The sequence below is a fragment of the Caloenas nicobarica genome, chromosome 9, assembly GCF_036013445.1.
Source record: "Caloenas nicobarica isolate bCalNic1 chromosome 9, bCalNic1.hap1, whole genome shotgun sequence".
In the NCBI taxonomy this organism is placed as follows: domain Eukaryota; kingdom Metazoa; phylum Chordata; class Aves; order Columbiformes; family Columbidae; genus Caloenas; species Caloenas nicobarica.
Window position 1 is genome coordinate 12,943,616 of NC_088253.1, and position 15,579 is coordinate 12,959,194.

Sequence of the window (15,579 nt, forward strand, 5' to 3'; positions counted from 1 at the left end):
ATTTAATCTGGAAGAGAGCCAAAGATATTTGAGCTAAAAACCTAATATGAGTTGGCAAAGAGAAGTACGTGTAGACCTTTGCACTATTATTTAGTTATTTTTCCACGTTTCTTTTTTTATTTAGGGAATTCTTTTATTCTGTAGATAAATGGGATGTGTATTTGTAGAAAATTTTATATTGAAGTTATGATAATAACTGAAGTTACGAAATACATAGCATAAAAATGTGGAAAAAATGGGTGTTCAGACTCTAAATATACTGAATTTTCATTTTCTGAAGAATGGGAAAATATGTTGGATTGCTAAATGGATAAACCTGAAAAAATGTTCTAAATAGGATACATGAAGTGGACCTGCTTTTTCTAGAGAGAAGTGAATGGAGAAAAGATACCAAACATGGGCACTTTTTTGCTTAAACCTCCTTTCATTTTAACATTGGCCAAGATAGTTCAGGCCACACTTGCGTATGTAGCTCACATTTACGTAATGGCTGAGACACTTCCATCTACATTTGTCAGTTCAGTTTTATTTTAATGAAAAATTGTGCCTCTATCATACGATGTTTTTATTACCACTACTGAATTTCTTGAGGTAGTGTTCTGTGGGTTTCTGATGAAGTGGGAACAAGTATGATGTACATGAGATGAAAAACAAACACCTCTTAATTTAGTCAGGGATTTTTGCAAACCTAAGGTTTTGAAATTAGTAAGAATGATTACTAAGAGCTATGAATGCTTTTATCTAATTAAAATCATATGCTGTGTTACCTAATCAATTGTTCTTGTGTTGTATTGATGATCAGAATGTTTATTAAAGTAATACTGTTCATGGGACTATGTTGTTTATCATTACTCTCTAAAAGGATTATACCGTTCATAATGAATATGCAATCTTACCTCTTTATCTCATGGTGGCCAGAGTATTTTCTCTTATTTTCTGTAGCATGCTACACAGGTACGTGGTGCAACTGGCACGTTGCTCTCTTAGCCTCAGACTAGTGGATTGTTACCTGAATCCTAATCACAGAAAGCAGTTGAAAATTCAGTTTGTAGGGGTTTTGTGTCAGCATTACCTTCTCCTAACATTTAGATAGAAGTGTTTTATTAATTTAGATGTGATTTTTTTTTTTGAAGGAAATATCAAGGATATTTGAAATATTCAAAGTAAATCTGACATGAAATAAAATGTTTGAGATACTTTTTGAGTATTTGAATTGGTATTTACACTCTCGTATCAGTCTTAAACTGGGGATGTATAGCTAGTCTATAGTACTTTTTGGCAATTTTCAAGGATAAGGATGGAGTTTTGAAAAACAGTTGAGTTACCTGAAGCAGAAATCCTGTGGAAAGTCAAGGGAACTTCTGGATCTTCTTTGTTACTCTACTGCATGCTTGAACTGCTGAAATGGCATTTCTAGGAACAGCAGAGTACTGTTAAGGATCGATCACGTGTGACTTACCTAATGCCCACAAGTCTGAGAATAACTTTTTGAAATGACAACAGAATAAAAACTAAACAGAGTGTTTCCTCTCTCCGATAGATGCAGCAACAAGAACTTGCACAAATGAGGCAGAGGGATGCCAATCTAACTGCACTGGCAGCTATCGGTCCCCGGAAGAAACGGAAGCTTGATTCACCTGGACTGCTTACCATAGGAGGAGAGGTACGTGTCTATACACAGAATAAGAGAATCGATTATTTCAAAACCTAGTAGGAATAACTAGAGATGCTGCATGTCAATATTTTCAGTGAGCTGTGTAACTGGGCAAAGATGATGCACATTACTAAATTAGAAGGACCGTGAGTCCAGTTTATCTTGCTACAGTTAAAATTATATCTGCTCTTAGTTCTATTTTCAAGTGTTAGCTTTCAACAGTTAATTAAAGAATAAAGTTAAACATGAAGTGTAGGTCTCTCCCTTAAACAGCTCACCGCCCTTATAGTGGTTTTCTCTTCTGCATAATCCAAAGGAAACCAGAAAAAAGAATATGGCATGAAGAAATATCTGGAAATATGTTAACTGTAGTTTTGCTTACAGTTTAGATCAAGAGCTTGTAGTAATACCAGTAAGTGTGGGTTTGTGACAAATATGTGTCAAAACTTTTTACAGTATGGCTGGTTGTCCCTTGCAACTGCAAAGACAAGTTTGTAATAATGCTAAATTTTATGTAATTTTAATAATAATAATAATAATAATAATAATGTGCTGTAGAAGTAGAATCAGATTTGTTAGCATACCTTTCCTGTTATCTTGGAGGGAGCAGTAGCTATACTACACGAGGCAATGCAAAATCCTCAAAAGCGGGTTATGTATTATCCAAAGTGGAGAACTACAGTGACGTGCTTGCATTACCTTGGATAACTCTTACAGAGTATTGTGTTGTGTAGTACAGGTATAGTGGGCTTCTTATTTCTCCTAAAAAATGCCTACATAATAGGAGTTAAAATAGTTCTCCCTATTATATGTCTGTTCTGAGGAAAATGCAAACATTTTGTTTTGAGTAACTGACTAACAGTTTTGGCTCAGACATTTGACTGTCTAAATGCCAGGCATTTCCAAAGGCCTTGTTGTTTCCCTTTTTGGATAGCTTTTATCTGAATTCTCTCTCTCTTTTAATGTACTAAGATTAGTGCTAAGGAATTAGCTGAGCTAGGAATAGAAGTGGATCTTGTCTATATTCTAAAGTTGACTTACGACTTCAGACATGTAGGAGGTGCTCCCGTTTTCTGGTCAAATTAGTTTCAGACTGAGGGAGCTTCCTGGGGTTTGTGTTGTCCTGTTAAATTCTCTTTCTTTCAGTCTCTCTCCTTGTCTCACATTCAGTGTTCTGTTTTCCTCCATATGCCTCTGGAAGAAATCCTGCAGCAACAGGCCAAAAGAACTTTTCATTACAAGCTCAACTGGATGGCTTTCAGACAAGATAAATTTTAAATAATTTGAACCTGCCAGTTGTACATTAATCCCTTTGGTTTTTAACAAATGTACAGTCCCCAACTGTCTTTACTTCACCAAAGGAATATTTTTCCTAAGTATGAGAATTTAATTTTTATTGTCTATTGCCCTTGTTTTAAAAAATGATCTTTTTTCAACTTCTCATGGTATGATGAACCAAATTGTGGTCACCTTTGGCGAAACATTTTATTCAGAGGTATATGCCTGAATGGGTTTGTGGTAAACAGCTTCCCTCTTGCTCTAGAAGCTTCTTACTCTTCTGGCACCTCCTTTTGTTGTTCCTCTAACCCAAATTTTGCTGAACTTTTGCGTTATTCAATTCGCAAACTATCCTGGAAGTTTTTGCCGACACACGATGTCCTGGATTCACGAATTGTGTGGCTCTTCTGCCAGTTCGGCCTGCATTGCTCCCCTCGCTCTCCGCCGGCTGCCGGCCACCCTGCCCAGCCCGCGCTGCGGCCTGGCTCCGAGCTGGTTGCAAGGACTTGGAGACCGTATCTGGATTATTCAAGTCAGCTGTAGGAACTGTGTCATGCACGTTGGCTGATAGAAACTCCCCTTCTGTTAAGCTTCTGAGCTACTCGCAGGGCTGTGATGCAGAAATTAAATAAACTCCTCAGAGTGTTTGTCATGAAAAAGGTACTGGAAATTTGCATTCTTTATCTAAGACTATCTAATTTATCTTCTTTGGATTTCTGGAGATTATAAACAACATAGAAAACTACGTCCTGTTTTACAGACAACCCCTTAGCCCAATTCCACCTTCAGATGTCTGACTTCTACCGTGGTCTATGACCCTCTGATTTCTCTAAGCAATCCCTAAGCTTCTTAAATCCTTGCTACTGATAATCTCTGTTTGCAAGGCCTGACTTGGCAAGAGCTTTCTTGGCCTGCCCTCCTTTTTTTTTTTTTTTTTTTTTTTTGTCAGAACGTCCAGTTTTTGTCATTGAAGTTGCTGGTCTCTTCATTAATCTTTTTTGACATAAATGTCTGGTTTTGTTGCAGCTGGGATGCTGCATATTTGCTGATCCAAAGAGATACCACTTACAAATCATCCCCCACTGCATGTGACAGTTTTTCCTTTTCTGAATTAACTCATTTGATATTTTACTTAGTTGCATTGGCCTTTTTTTTTTTTAATGAGAAGCATTGGATTTCAGTCCAACTTCTTGGTTCAATGGAAATACTAACTCACAATTTCTCTTTGGAAATAGGATCTTTTTAATAATACCTTTTTGATCTGAGCAGGTCAATTTAGGGAGTAGTGATGGTTATGTTACTTAGGAGAAAAAGTTGATGGAAATGTTTAGTGTTTCTGTGATCAAGTACTATTTGTTGTATACAAACAGCTCTTACACAGCTTTTATAAATGTGACGAAGCTTGTGCTCATAATTGCAAATATTTTTCCATCAGCACTTGTTCAAGTGTGTTTTCTTTAAACTTGTTCTCTGTCTGACATTGCCAGGGCTCGTTTGGATTTCTTTGCTTCTTTTCAAGCCATACCTAAATACACTTTTGTTTTCAGATGGCAGGATTAACTTAAGTTACTGAGGCCAGGCCCATCATTTGCCTCTTCTGTACTAGCACAGCTGGGGTTTTGTTGATTACTTTTACCCGGGGAGATGGAAAATTAGCAGTTTCGGAGTAAGGTTATTTTTCCATCGTATATGTTGTTTGATTCGCTTGTCCATGCAGCCATATAAAAATTTCCTTTCCAAAAAATGTGGAAAAATATTTTATAGAGAAGTGGATGAGCAGAGGCGAAATGTCCTCAAATAACACTGTTGTCCCCAAGCGCGCGACTGGTGTCAGACTGTGATTACACAGGAGCCTGAGCTGATCTGGCTGTGATCTCTATCCCAGTCCCTGCTAGTGCATTCCTGCCCCTTCCCTTTCATTGGCTCTGGCTCTTGTTGTACCCGGTGCTAACCTGTTTCCATTTGATAAATTGGCAGAAAACTAACCCAATAACAGTACGAAAGTGAGTAGTTTCTGCTTAGCTTGCTGAAGTAGTTTGGCCTAAAGCCCAGCGAGCACCAGAAAAGGAACTTACAACAAGGCAGAGGCAGCAAACTTGAGATCACCTGCTCTTCATTCGCTTGCTTTTTAGTACCTTTCTTGTCTTCTTGTATTTTAGATAATCTCCTGGAAACACAGCTTCCTCTGTAGCAGTCAGCAGCTCACCAGTAATTCAGCCTGCTTATTATTATAATGCAGTTTAGATCAAGAGTGGAAGAGAAGGGGTAAAAAGAAATGAGATGCCTTTGGAAGATTTCAGCTTCTCTGCCTTGCAGAGTTGAAAATATTGCATTTGCAGAATTTTATAGCTTTTTAAATTTATGTAAGGATACTGGACAAAATTATTGCAAAATACCTTTTAATCATTACCTGTTTTTTGGAATTTATTGCATGGTTATCATGTTCGGTATCTAACTCCTGAACAATGTTATGCACTTAGGAGCAGTACCGCCTAATCCTTGTTTGCTGTGTGAGAACTGTTAATTGCTCGTTTTGGTGCCCAGCAGAGGATGGTGAAGCAGGGGCAGTGGATGACATATAGGAAAGGGCAAACAGCAACTGCTTAGGCTCTTTAGGTAGCTCTTTAAAGCACCTCTACTGTCAGATTAAAAATAATAAATTTTAAGCTGGATTTTGAATCTATTCAGTTCACATATTCAAGCTTTTTTCTTCAGTTGTAAGGCTTTTAAGAATTAGGATTTGAAATTGGTTTTGTTCATGAAATAGATATTTTTATGTAATTGCAAGAGTAAAAGCTTTAGGAAAAGCACTAACCATCAGAAGATCAGGTCACTTAACTTTACAAGTTAAGTATTTGAGTAGTGCTAAGGTGGCAAGAACGCTGAATTTGCGTATTTCAAAGTCCCTCATTTTTTTACTACAGAATTAAAGTGTAGCGGTTAAATACAAGTATTTTTCTGTATTTAAGAATAATAATAATAATTAAGTAATTTGGCTTTTCATCAAGACCTATGGCTAGTATTCCAAAATACATAAATACAGAGTATATGTTTGAAATATCTGAGGGTATAATTTGTTTAAATATCAAGTGAAAGCCCTCTCCTGGTACTTGCTGGCACAGATGGTTTTTGAATACTGAGCTTCCAAAGGCAGCTTCAGGGCTAGTTCAGTGAATCACTGCTTATTGAAGACAGTCATTTTAGGGATAAGAAAAAAACCCCTCTTTCTCACATAGTGGAAGAGCAGTCATCTTAAGGACATTCAGCAAACTATCCCCAATACCATGTTCCTCAATTTGCAGGACCATATGTTGGGCCTGCACTCAAGGGAGATCTGATACTCTGTGTCTTTTCTCATCCAGTGTATTCCAACCATTATATTAGTCTAGAAAGATAATGTTCTTGCAGACCTGGAAAGTCCCAAAACAACTACAGTTAAAACAGTGATGTTTAGTATAGAGAAAAGCTAATTACTAAAGTGATTGTGAAATGTATTCCGGGTATGAGGCACCACATTTTTTTAATTAAATTCATCTTTCAGGTGGTATAATTTGAGCATTTTAAAGCTGTTTTCATGTTAAGGTTTTGCATGAAACAAAATTAAGATTCTGTTTTGAGACTTGGAAATCTGTGTTATACCAGACAGTTCCAAAGGCAGACATACTTAATATTCCTCTCTATCAGAGCTTTATACTAAGAGTGATTCCTAATTTCTAAGCAGAAAGGTATGGATGAATTCATGAGTATTTGGGGGGCACTTGGCTACTATGGCACAGTTGAAAAAAGTACTTTTGACTATAGCCTCTTTTTAGTTATCCAGGACTGAACGTGATTATTTTGCACAGATTACAGCTGGCATTCTCAGTTCATGCTTGGGTTCTCCATAGACATTTCAGCAACCCCTGCAATTATTCCTCAAATCCATCGTTAATATTTTAGCAATATTAAGAAATTGGGATACTAGGCAATTTTCTCTTTGGAATGGGTCAGACATGATAAAAAAGTATGACAGAGCTCCCTCTCGGAAAACCTGGCCTTGTTTCCTTTCTTTCTTTCTTTCCAGAGAGACAAGTAGTGTCTCTTGCAGAAGTCTTTAGTACAGCAGGGTTGTGCATTGGGTTCTCTCCAAAGTGTCTACTCAAAGAATATCATGCAGATTTAGAAGTTCATGAATCAGCCAACATGACTGTGAGGCATAACTGCTTCTGACAGATCTGAAAGAATTAGAACCAATGAATAGTCTTTTATTTTGGGAAAAACCACCAGTCAGTGGGATTGCCATGCCCTGGGCGAATCTTTAGGCTATTCCCTCACCTTTTTGGATCTAAAGTAATTTTATGGCATCCACTTTCAAAGATCCTTGGAGTCACTCGTTCTACAACTCAAGTCTCAGCTTGGTCTTCATTCTGTATAGCTGGCTCTCGATGAATCACTTTTTGTTTTAAGTGGTCAAGATATGTTTAGAAAGCATTGGAATCTCCAGATCCTTTACGCTTGTTAAGCTTGAGTTATATGAAAGCAGATACAACAGACCAGAAAACCTTTTGCAAGTGTTTATGGTGCAAGAAGTTACAGCTTGCTTTTTGCGCTTTTAAACCTGTAGACTAAGAGCAGAACAGGAGGAATTTTTATGATTTATGGTATCATTGCCTTTTCAAGCACTCTTGGCTTCATGTATCTGTGACATGATAGGGCGCGGTGGTTATCTCAGATGCATTTTGGTGTAGGATATCACTGCTGCTGACAGTTATGATTTCATTTAAGGTATCCCAAAACTATCAGTTAAATATGTGGGTTTGAATTTTCAAGAAGACAGAAGAAAGTTAAGGAGTCTGTCCTTATATATATATTTTTTTTTTAATGGAATTACATGCATACTCCTTTATGTGTCTTTGAAAATCTCAAGTTTACCTTCAGCTTCTCTGGCTTGTTTTACTTCCTGTTTTCAAAAGTCAAATCTTAAAATAATTCACATGGAATGCATTAATATCTATTTGAAAATCAGTGTTTTGAAAGGCTATATAGGTGTTCTCCTAATTACTAATTGCACTTATTTCTCTCATTCTTAAATAAATGAGATTTTGACTTAAAAATAAACTGCCTCAATGATTAATTTCTATTTAAAAAAAAATATTATCAAACTGTATTTTAGCCCATGATGAACACATTCTATTTTTTTAGAATTCTGGTTTTATTTTGTGAAATTTTATGGACTTAGCAGTGAAAAGTAGGAAGAAAAAAGTAGAAAGATGATTGATAATGCTATTTGTACAGTGATGATTAATAATTCTGACTTGGAGTGAATGTATAGAAATACATTCTGTGCCTGTTGCAAACAGGCAGGAATACAGACAGTGAGTCAGGAGGCAGTAGAACAATTTTGCATGGATCTCAGTTGACAGGAGGAAAAAGCCAGGCAGAAATACAAGAAAATAGAAAGTGGCTCTGTGCCAGCAAAAACATTCTTTTTTACTAGTAGGACAGGTTTGCATACTGTATGTATTCCTTTGATCTGTGTAACACAAAATATTCTGACAGAGGTTCAATGATATTAATATTTTTTCCTTATTGCCCAAGACAAATTTTATTTTTACTTCATTTGGAGATGGAAATGGTATTTGATCCCACCTGACCACATGATGTTGATCTAGCACACAGAATGAGACCTTTAGAGCATTTCTTTCTCTGCTCTTCAAAGGTTTATTACTAGAGTCTTAAGTAGTGTTTTGTTGTGTCTTTTAAATCAAAATCTTCCTCCTTGGTTAAAAAAGAAAAAGAAAAATTGCATTTTTTAAAAGAAATAATTTTATCAATGTGGTAATATTAAATACAATCTCTTTGTTTATGGATACTTCATAAATATATAGTGCGTGTGGCTTATTAGCATGGAAAATGAGAACTTGGCAAAATCACTTTTGAGTAGTTAATGGTTCATCCATTATTTGTCAGTCCCTATAGAGGTCTGCCGCTGTTACTGTGAAAGAGTGTTGTTATTCTTGCAAAAGGCAGCTACCTTGAGTATTTGTGGGGACAGAGGGTATGTAAGCTTGGTTTTTGTTTGGGGTTGGGTATTTCTGTATTTTCAATTGTCTTCTTCATTGGTCTTCCTGATTTTCAGACACTGAAGGATAAAATATATTTTGCAGCCTCTGTTTTTCTGCCACTTACAGTTCCAGAATTTTTCTTTCTTCTGGCTAAATAAAACTGTTAAGACTAAGAGAAAGTCTGAAAGGATCTAGGTGAGGGTTTGTCAAAATTGACTTGAGTCTCCATTGAGTTTGGAAGGTAAGGCCCAAAGTGCTATGGCATTTTTAGATGTCAGTGAAGATAATTTTTGGAACTCCACCAGAAAAGGTGGAACTTTTCAACATATACACGAAAAGGTTTAGACCTGTATCTTGAAGTGGCAAAAATTTGCCAGTGATAAAATTCAAAGGTGCGGTTCAGATATTTAAACTTTGTGCTGAAAGTAGTCTTTTGGCTCTGTTAAAAACTGTTTACAAGTTTGCATGAGCAGTGTGTATTGCACATCCTTTCTTTGTAAGAGAGTAAAATGGATGCTGTTTGGCCACACTCATGAGAAGTGACGTGTTTGAGCTCCAAACCTGCAAGAGCACGTGCTCATGCTTAGTGTTGAGCGCAGGGGTTGGTAACGTGCCTTGTGTACAACACTAATTCCATGCCATAACCCTGTATGCATTGCTCTGTATGTCAGCGTTCCTATCAATCTCCTTGTGTTTCCTACTGCATGAACTCGGATTTGCTAATCTGGCACTGATTCTGATGTAGGAAATGCTTTATTTCACTTTTTTTTTTTTTTTCAATGGTGAGCCCAGGGTTTTCGTTCTGGAAACCAGCATATTGCACGCATTTGAAAAGTCTCATGTTATTTGACCACAAAAGTCCTTGGGACCATCAGTGTGTGGTAAATGCAGGTTCGTGAAGTTTTCCAATGTGTCTTGGATATTACGGGCTGTGTTTTGCTTTCAAAGGAGTAACGTAGAAAAAAAAATATCTGATAGTGGGATCTTCATCTTAGTGTTCCTTTTGCTACATGCTCCGTTCTAGTGAGCGAGTAGGAAAAAAGGGGGTTTTGTTTTTGTTTTGCCTGGAGTCAAACAGGAGCATGCTGGTTAAAGGGATTCTGTGGGGGAGTTGGGCTGGAGAGGGCCTGAGGGAACTCGGAGAGACATCTACCACCAGCAGCTTGTCTGTGCTAGCTAATTATAGCTAGGGTACTGTTTACTTTAGTGGTGTACTCCTTATTTATTAGTTACTTAGTTACTGCTTGCCTTCCAGTTACAGGCTGGCAGCCAGTTGCTGCAGGGGAGGTGCAATGGGAAGGGAAGGGCATCGTGCAGCTCCCTGGCCTTGGCACTCTTTTTTTAAACTCTTTTTTCTTTTTCTATTTTTTTTTTTTTTAACATGGAGAATGGGAGAGACAGTCAAAAAGAAAACCAGGCAAGTTAAAACCAACTTAAAGAAATTTTTTATGGTCTAGAGGGACTGTGGTGATAAAATTATCATGTGTCTCTATGACTTATCAAGCAAATTGGGTTTTTTTTTCCCCTCCTTTTCCCCTTGTTTCCAGAGCAAAATCTCACCTCTGGTCTATTTGAAGTTAGATTGGTTTGAATAAAATTACAATTTTTATACCTTTTTTAACTGGCACCACTTTGCGGGAATCTGGAGTTAGTTTCACGGGGCAGTTTCACTACCTGCTAAGTTAGTTTCATATCAGCACTTCTGCAAGGATGAGTGAATCCACACACATGTATTTCATAGTTAACTAAAACTGAATTAAACTATTATAAAGATTGTGTATGGAAAGCCTAGGTCATCGAGGACTCCAAGTCCTTAAGAGTCAGACTCCGAGGCCGTTGAACCACTTTGGGAAATCTTGCTCTAATTCACCCGCTCGTTTATAACATGAGCTTTGAGCAGGGCCCCTGGATGAGCGTCTGAAGGAGGTAGTGCAGCACACCTATTTCCACTGCTAGTGTGTATGTTGCTTTTAAAATTCTGTTCGTAGTAATCTTGGCATAATAATTGTCTCAGCAGACAAAAGGACAAAGAACAGTGGTGTTGTATGGGTGGGTGAATGTAGAGAATCTTCTGCAACTGTATTTGAGAAAGTAGAAGGCATCTTACACAGTGATTTCCATGCTTTAACAGCATGGAAGTAGAGTTGGCCCATGCTATAATTATCAATAAAAGATATATTTCTCCAGTCTTTTTGAGCATGACACTTTCTTGCAAAGCCAGGAGCATAACAAGAGCTGAACACCTGTATGATGGACCAATTACTGAACAATTTAGAGGAGGCTCTGTTAGGACAGTGAGCATGCTGTAAGATCCATAAAAAAGGCAAAGTTTCTACCTCCAAAGGAGAAGGCAGGGAATAAAAGGAGCACAACAGGTTAAACAGCCTTGGCCAAAGAAGTGAGTACCCCTAGGCAGACCAGCATCTCTAATCAGTGGTAGTGGTACTAGCTCTGAGGGGAGGGAAATTCAGGCTGGTGCTCTCATGTAACATTAAACAGGACAAGCAGTCTGTCAGGGGAAACAGTCATTGGCGTGGGATTTCTTCTCTTGATCAAAAAGACAGCAGCACTGCAGCCTGCTTTATCTATAGGGGAGGTGTTGGCAGAGGGCATTTTTTTCTTAGGCCATATCACTGGTCTGTGATAGGTTTTTTGCAAGCCATAAAAGAAGTCACCTACATTCCTCTCTTTAGCAGGGTTTCATCAACCCCTCTTTTCCTTTTTTTTTTTTGTTTTATTTTTTCTATTACAATTAAAAAAACAAAACCAAATAAACAACCCAAAACCAACCAAACAAAATCTTTACAAAGCAGAAGGTGAGTGAAATCTGTCGTACCTGGAAAACATGCCTGGTCTCTGTTTCCAGAGCCAAAATTAATTTTCTCATCTCTATAAGTAATTCTTTATGAACAATAGAAAATGCAAGTTCAGTATATTGTTCCCCCTTCTCTCCTTTAACTGACCGTCACATTACAGTCTTCTCCACCATTTTTTTTATTCTGGACAACATTGACAGTCATAAGACATCCTCAGCGGTAGCTACAATGAGATGGGATGAATTTTATGCTGCTTTTATCTTAGTAACAGAACAAACCTCTAGTGCAGAACTGCAGGTACTGTTCCTAGCATTGTTTTCAGGTATGCAGGTAGTCAAAGTAATCATAGTTGCCAGTGATGTTAGGAAAAAAAAACCCCAAGATTTCAGCTACTCTTTTAATTTCATAATATACCTTAACTAACTTAGAACCAATATGAAAGGGCTTCCAGAAGAAGAAAAATAAAATAGAAAGTAGATTTTTCTCTGTTTGAAGAAATCGTGAATAAAAATTACATCTTTGGAAATATTTGGCACCATAGTGTCTTATTTCTTGATTGAGAATCCAGAAGAATTATTTTCTTTGCTTCAAGAAGTACTTTGAGTCTGAATCTTCAATTAGTTACTTCTTAGTGTTGTGAAACGTTCATTCATTTTATGAGCTTACCTGTAATAGGACATGTTCTGCAGCTTTTCTTCATTAAAGGCAAGAAGAATTACAATCGGTGATCTGATTTCATGCCAGATCATAATTTGCAGTTTTGAGCGTTTGTCAGTGTCCAAATCACTTAAGCAATAATACATTATTTTTAAAAACTCTTAATGAAGATCTAACTAAAGTGTCCAGAGTCAAGTCTTAAAGTAATAGGCAAAGTCAGCTCTGTTTACGTTAACTCTGGTCTCTACGTAGTCAAATCTATAGGTTGTATACGTTCTGATTTCAGTTTGATATCTGATCAGTTTGCAGCAATTAATGAAAATTAAGAATGCTTAATGAACATTTTAATGCTTTTTGGTTGACATTCTTGATATGTGCTGGAGACTTCAACCTTCCAAGTGTCTTTAGAAGTCTCTGCCTAGTTCTAGTTTGTGGCCCGTTAGTTGATGTTATTCACAGTATTTATTTTAGCTATAGGGATTAGTAAATCGGTTTGACCTATTGAGGTTTCTTTTCTACAGTGCCATATATATAAAAAAATGTATTCCGTAATTCAGCGTGTTCAGCCTATGTCGAGCAGTAAATCCTGGTTTGTCTGAAGTCAAATGCATTTTTTACACCAGCTCCGCTGAGACACGAGGTTTTCTGGACTTCAGACAACTTTTAAAAGGTTATATAGTGCCTTTAAAGCCATTTATCCTGGTGATGATCAAGACCAATTACATTTTAACATGATTTTCTATATTTCTGCCCTCACTATATAAGTATTACATACTACTGTGGTAAATTTATTAAATTGTCCTGAGTGGGTGGGAGAAAGCAAAGCAGTGTTTCTTGTAAAAATGCTTCTCCAACTACAGATTCTACAAAATTAGATTTTTGCTTTTCTTATTTAAATGATGACGTTAACATAAGTCTTCTAATTTTGAAATAATTCTTCAACAAGGCTGTATCATCTCTAACTTCTGAGTTATTTCATTAGACTATGTACTGAGAGTCATTGCTTTTTAAGTTAAATGTGTAATCATAAACCTTAGTAAAAACTATATATATTTTTAAGGCTTTCAGAGGTATATTTTTATCTTCAGCATTCCTTTGGTATATTTGAGTAGCTCTTTTCTGAAAAATTCTGGTTTGTAGTGAATTTCTGATACAATTTTCCTCCAGGAAAAAAAAAAAAAGGCAACTCATTAATAGCATTTTCTACCCTCTCTGCTCTCTCCCTCTCAAGACAAAGCTACCTGACTTATGTCTGGTTAGAATGAGCATCACGTAAAACAGACAAATCAAGCTGTGTCAGATTAATCCTCCTTAAGCGGCTTACACTCCAGTTGCACAGAAAGACACCATAACACGGAGAAGTTGTTCAGAATTGACACCAAACTAGAGATTGCATATCAAAAAAATGCTTTCCCTACCTATTCTGAAGTCTACCCTTTAGTGTGAATTGTTCTTGTAGATCTGATAATAGAACACTTCTGCCTGGCTGTGCCGTATCGTCTTGACATTTGGAATACAGATACACGAGGAGCATGTCATGTTAACAGAACACTACAACAGTCATACTTTGTCTCAATTGATGGGGGAATTGCAGCACACAGAGTAATTCGTGTTGACAGTAAGAACTTGCAGATAGGCAACCTAAAATGGTGAAATCATTATAGAAATTTATTTAACTGGTTGAATGGCCATAGCAGATTGGTTGAGCCAGCCAAATCAAAGAGACTCAGAAGGAGATATCTTCTCTACTGCAATTTTTAAGATTAATTTGTGGTGGCTTATGTATCTTTGAAATACATATATTTTTATCTTTGAATAAATATACTAATATTAAAGTTAATAGTAATTGATAAAATATCAGATACATCTTTTCATCTCTGTTGTTCAGACATGTAAAGGTATTCTTTTCATGGTTAAATTTTGAGGAAAAATATTGAAAAGGCGGCAACCACATAATTGAAAATAAACCCATTTCATTTTTATTTATATTTCATTCTCCTTAGAATAATGTGTTAGCAATTTAATGAACAATATAATTTTACATCTTGTTTTAATTAATTCCCAAAATATTTTCCGATTGCTTGTTATTCTGGTTTTGAATGTCTTATCCATGACAAAAATCAGATTTTTGTCTACAGAAATTGGATAAAGATGGGAGTTTACGGGGGGGGGCGCTGCCTTAAGTATTTAAACAATATAATTTATTAAAGAATCTATTTTTAAATTTTATTTCCTGTGTTGTTGGTTATTTTTTTCTTTTGCAAGCTGGTACCATTCCCACATATACTTTAAGAGTGTAAATTCTTTTGAAGTGTATTAGCTGCAGCATTATTTTACCTAGTTAAAAGAGGGATGTGGCAACCTGTTTTGATAAGTCTAATGCAGTGGCATCCTTAGGTGAAGAAGACGACAGATGATGTTTTGTTAGTGCATTTTCTTTGCAGGTAGAGCCAGCTCCTTTTGCGGGAGTGTGACAGCCTAAGCTTCCCTCCTGCAGTTTTTGTTCGTACGGGACAATGGTGGCTTCGAATGACAGAGGAAAGCCTGTTGGTCTGGCAATATTTTTAATGCATTATTATTTTTCTCCCAAGCACGTGATTCCACAGTCAACCCTGTGTATTTATTATTAGTGGCAACTGGCTATGAGAGAGACCTGGGAGCACCTCCTGTTCTTGACTTTAACCAAACCCTAACCGATCACCTACGTTTAGATATTTTCTTAGGACTTAATTTCAACAAGTTTTAGTCATACCCTCTAGGATCTCCATAATACAATTCTGTAGGTACAGCACATTCTTTAAATCGCCGTTAGCAGCAGAGCACGCAGGCATGTTACAGACTTTAAGCACGAGAGACCTAAGTCTGTGGAGAGAAATATGCTTTGAGTATTATCCATATTAAAAAAAAAAGGTATCCCAAACTTTGCATTTAAAAATATTTCTCTGAAGCGTCTCTTTCAGTACAAATGCTGATGCGCGTTGGCATTAAACAGTTGTGTAGGAACGCTCTGTAGCCCAGCAGGATGGGAATTCTTCCATTGTCGGTCTGGCTCTGCTTCTGTCTGTGGCTGACTGGAGTTGGCTTTATCTTACGTGCTCTTATCTTGTTCATTGCTATTCATAACCCAGAC

General features: G+C 36.9%; 1 protein-coding gene across 1 annotated transcript in view; it reads left to right on the top strand.

Moving 5' to 3' along the window:
* LOC135991989 (transcription initiation factor TFIID subunit 4-like) overlaps positions 1–15,579 on the top strand; it is a 142,748-nt gene that overhangs the window by 97,922 nt on the left and 29,247 nt on the right. Inside the window, exon 14 of the mRNA XM_065640890.1 lies at positions 1,541–1,663. Within this exon, the coding sequence (XP_065496962.1) occupies positions 1,541–1,663 (123 nt within the window). The remainder of the gene's footprint in view (positions 1–1,540; positions 1,664–15,579) is intronic.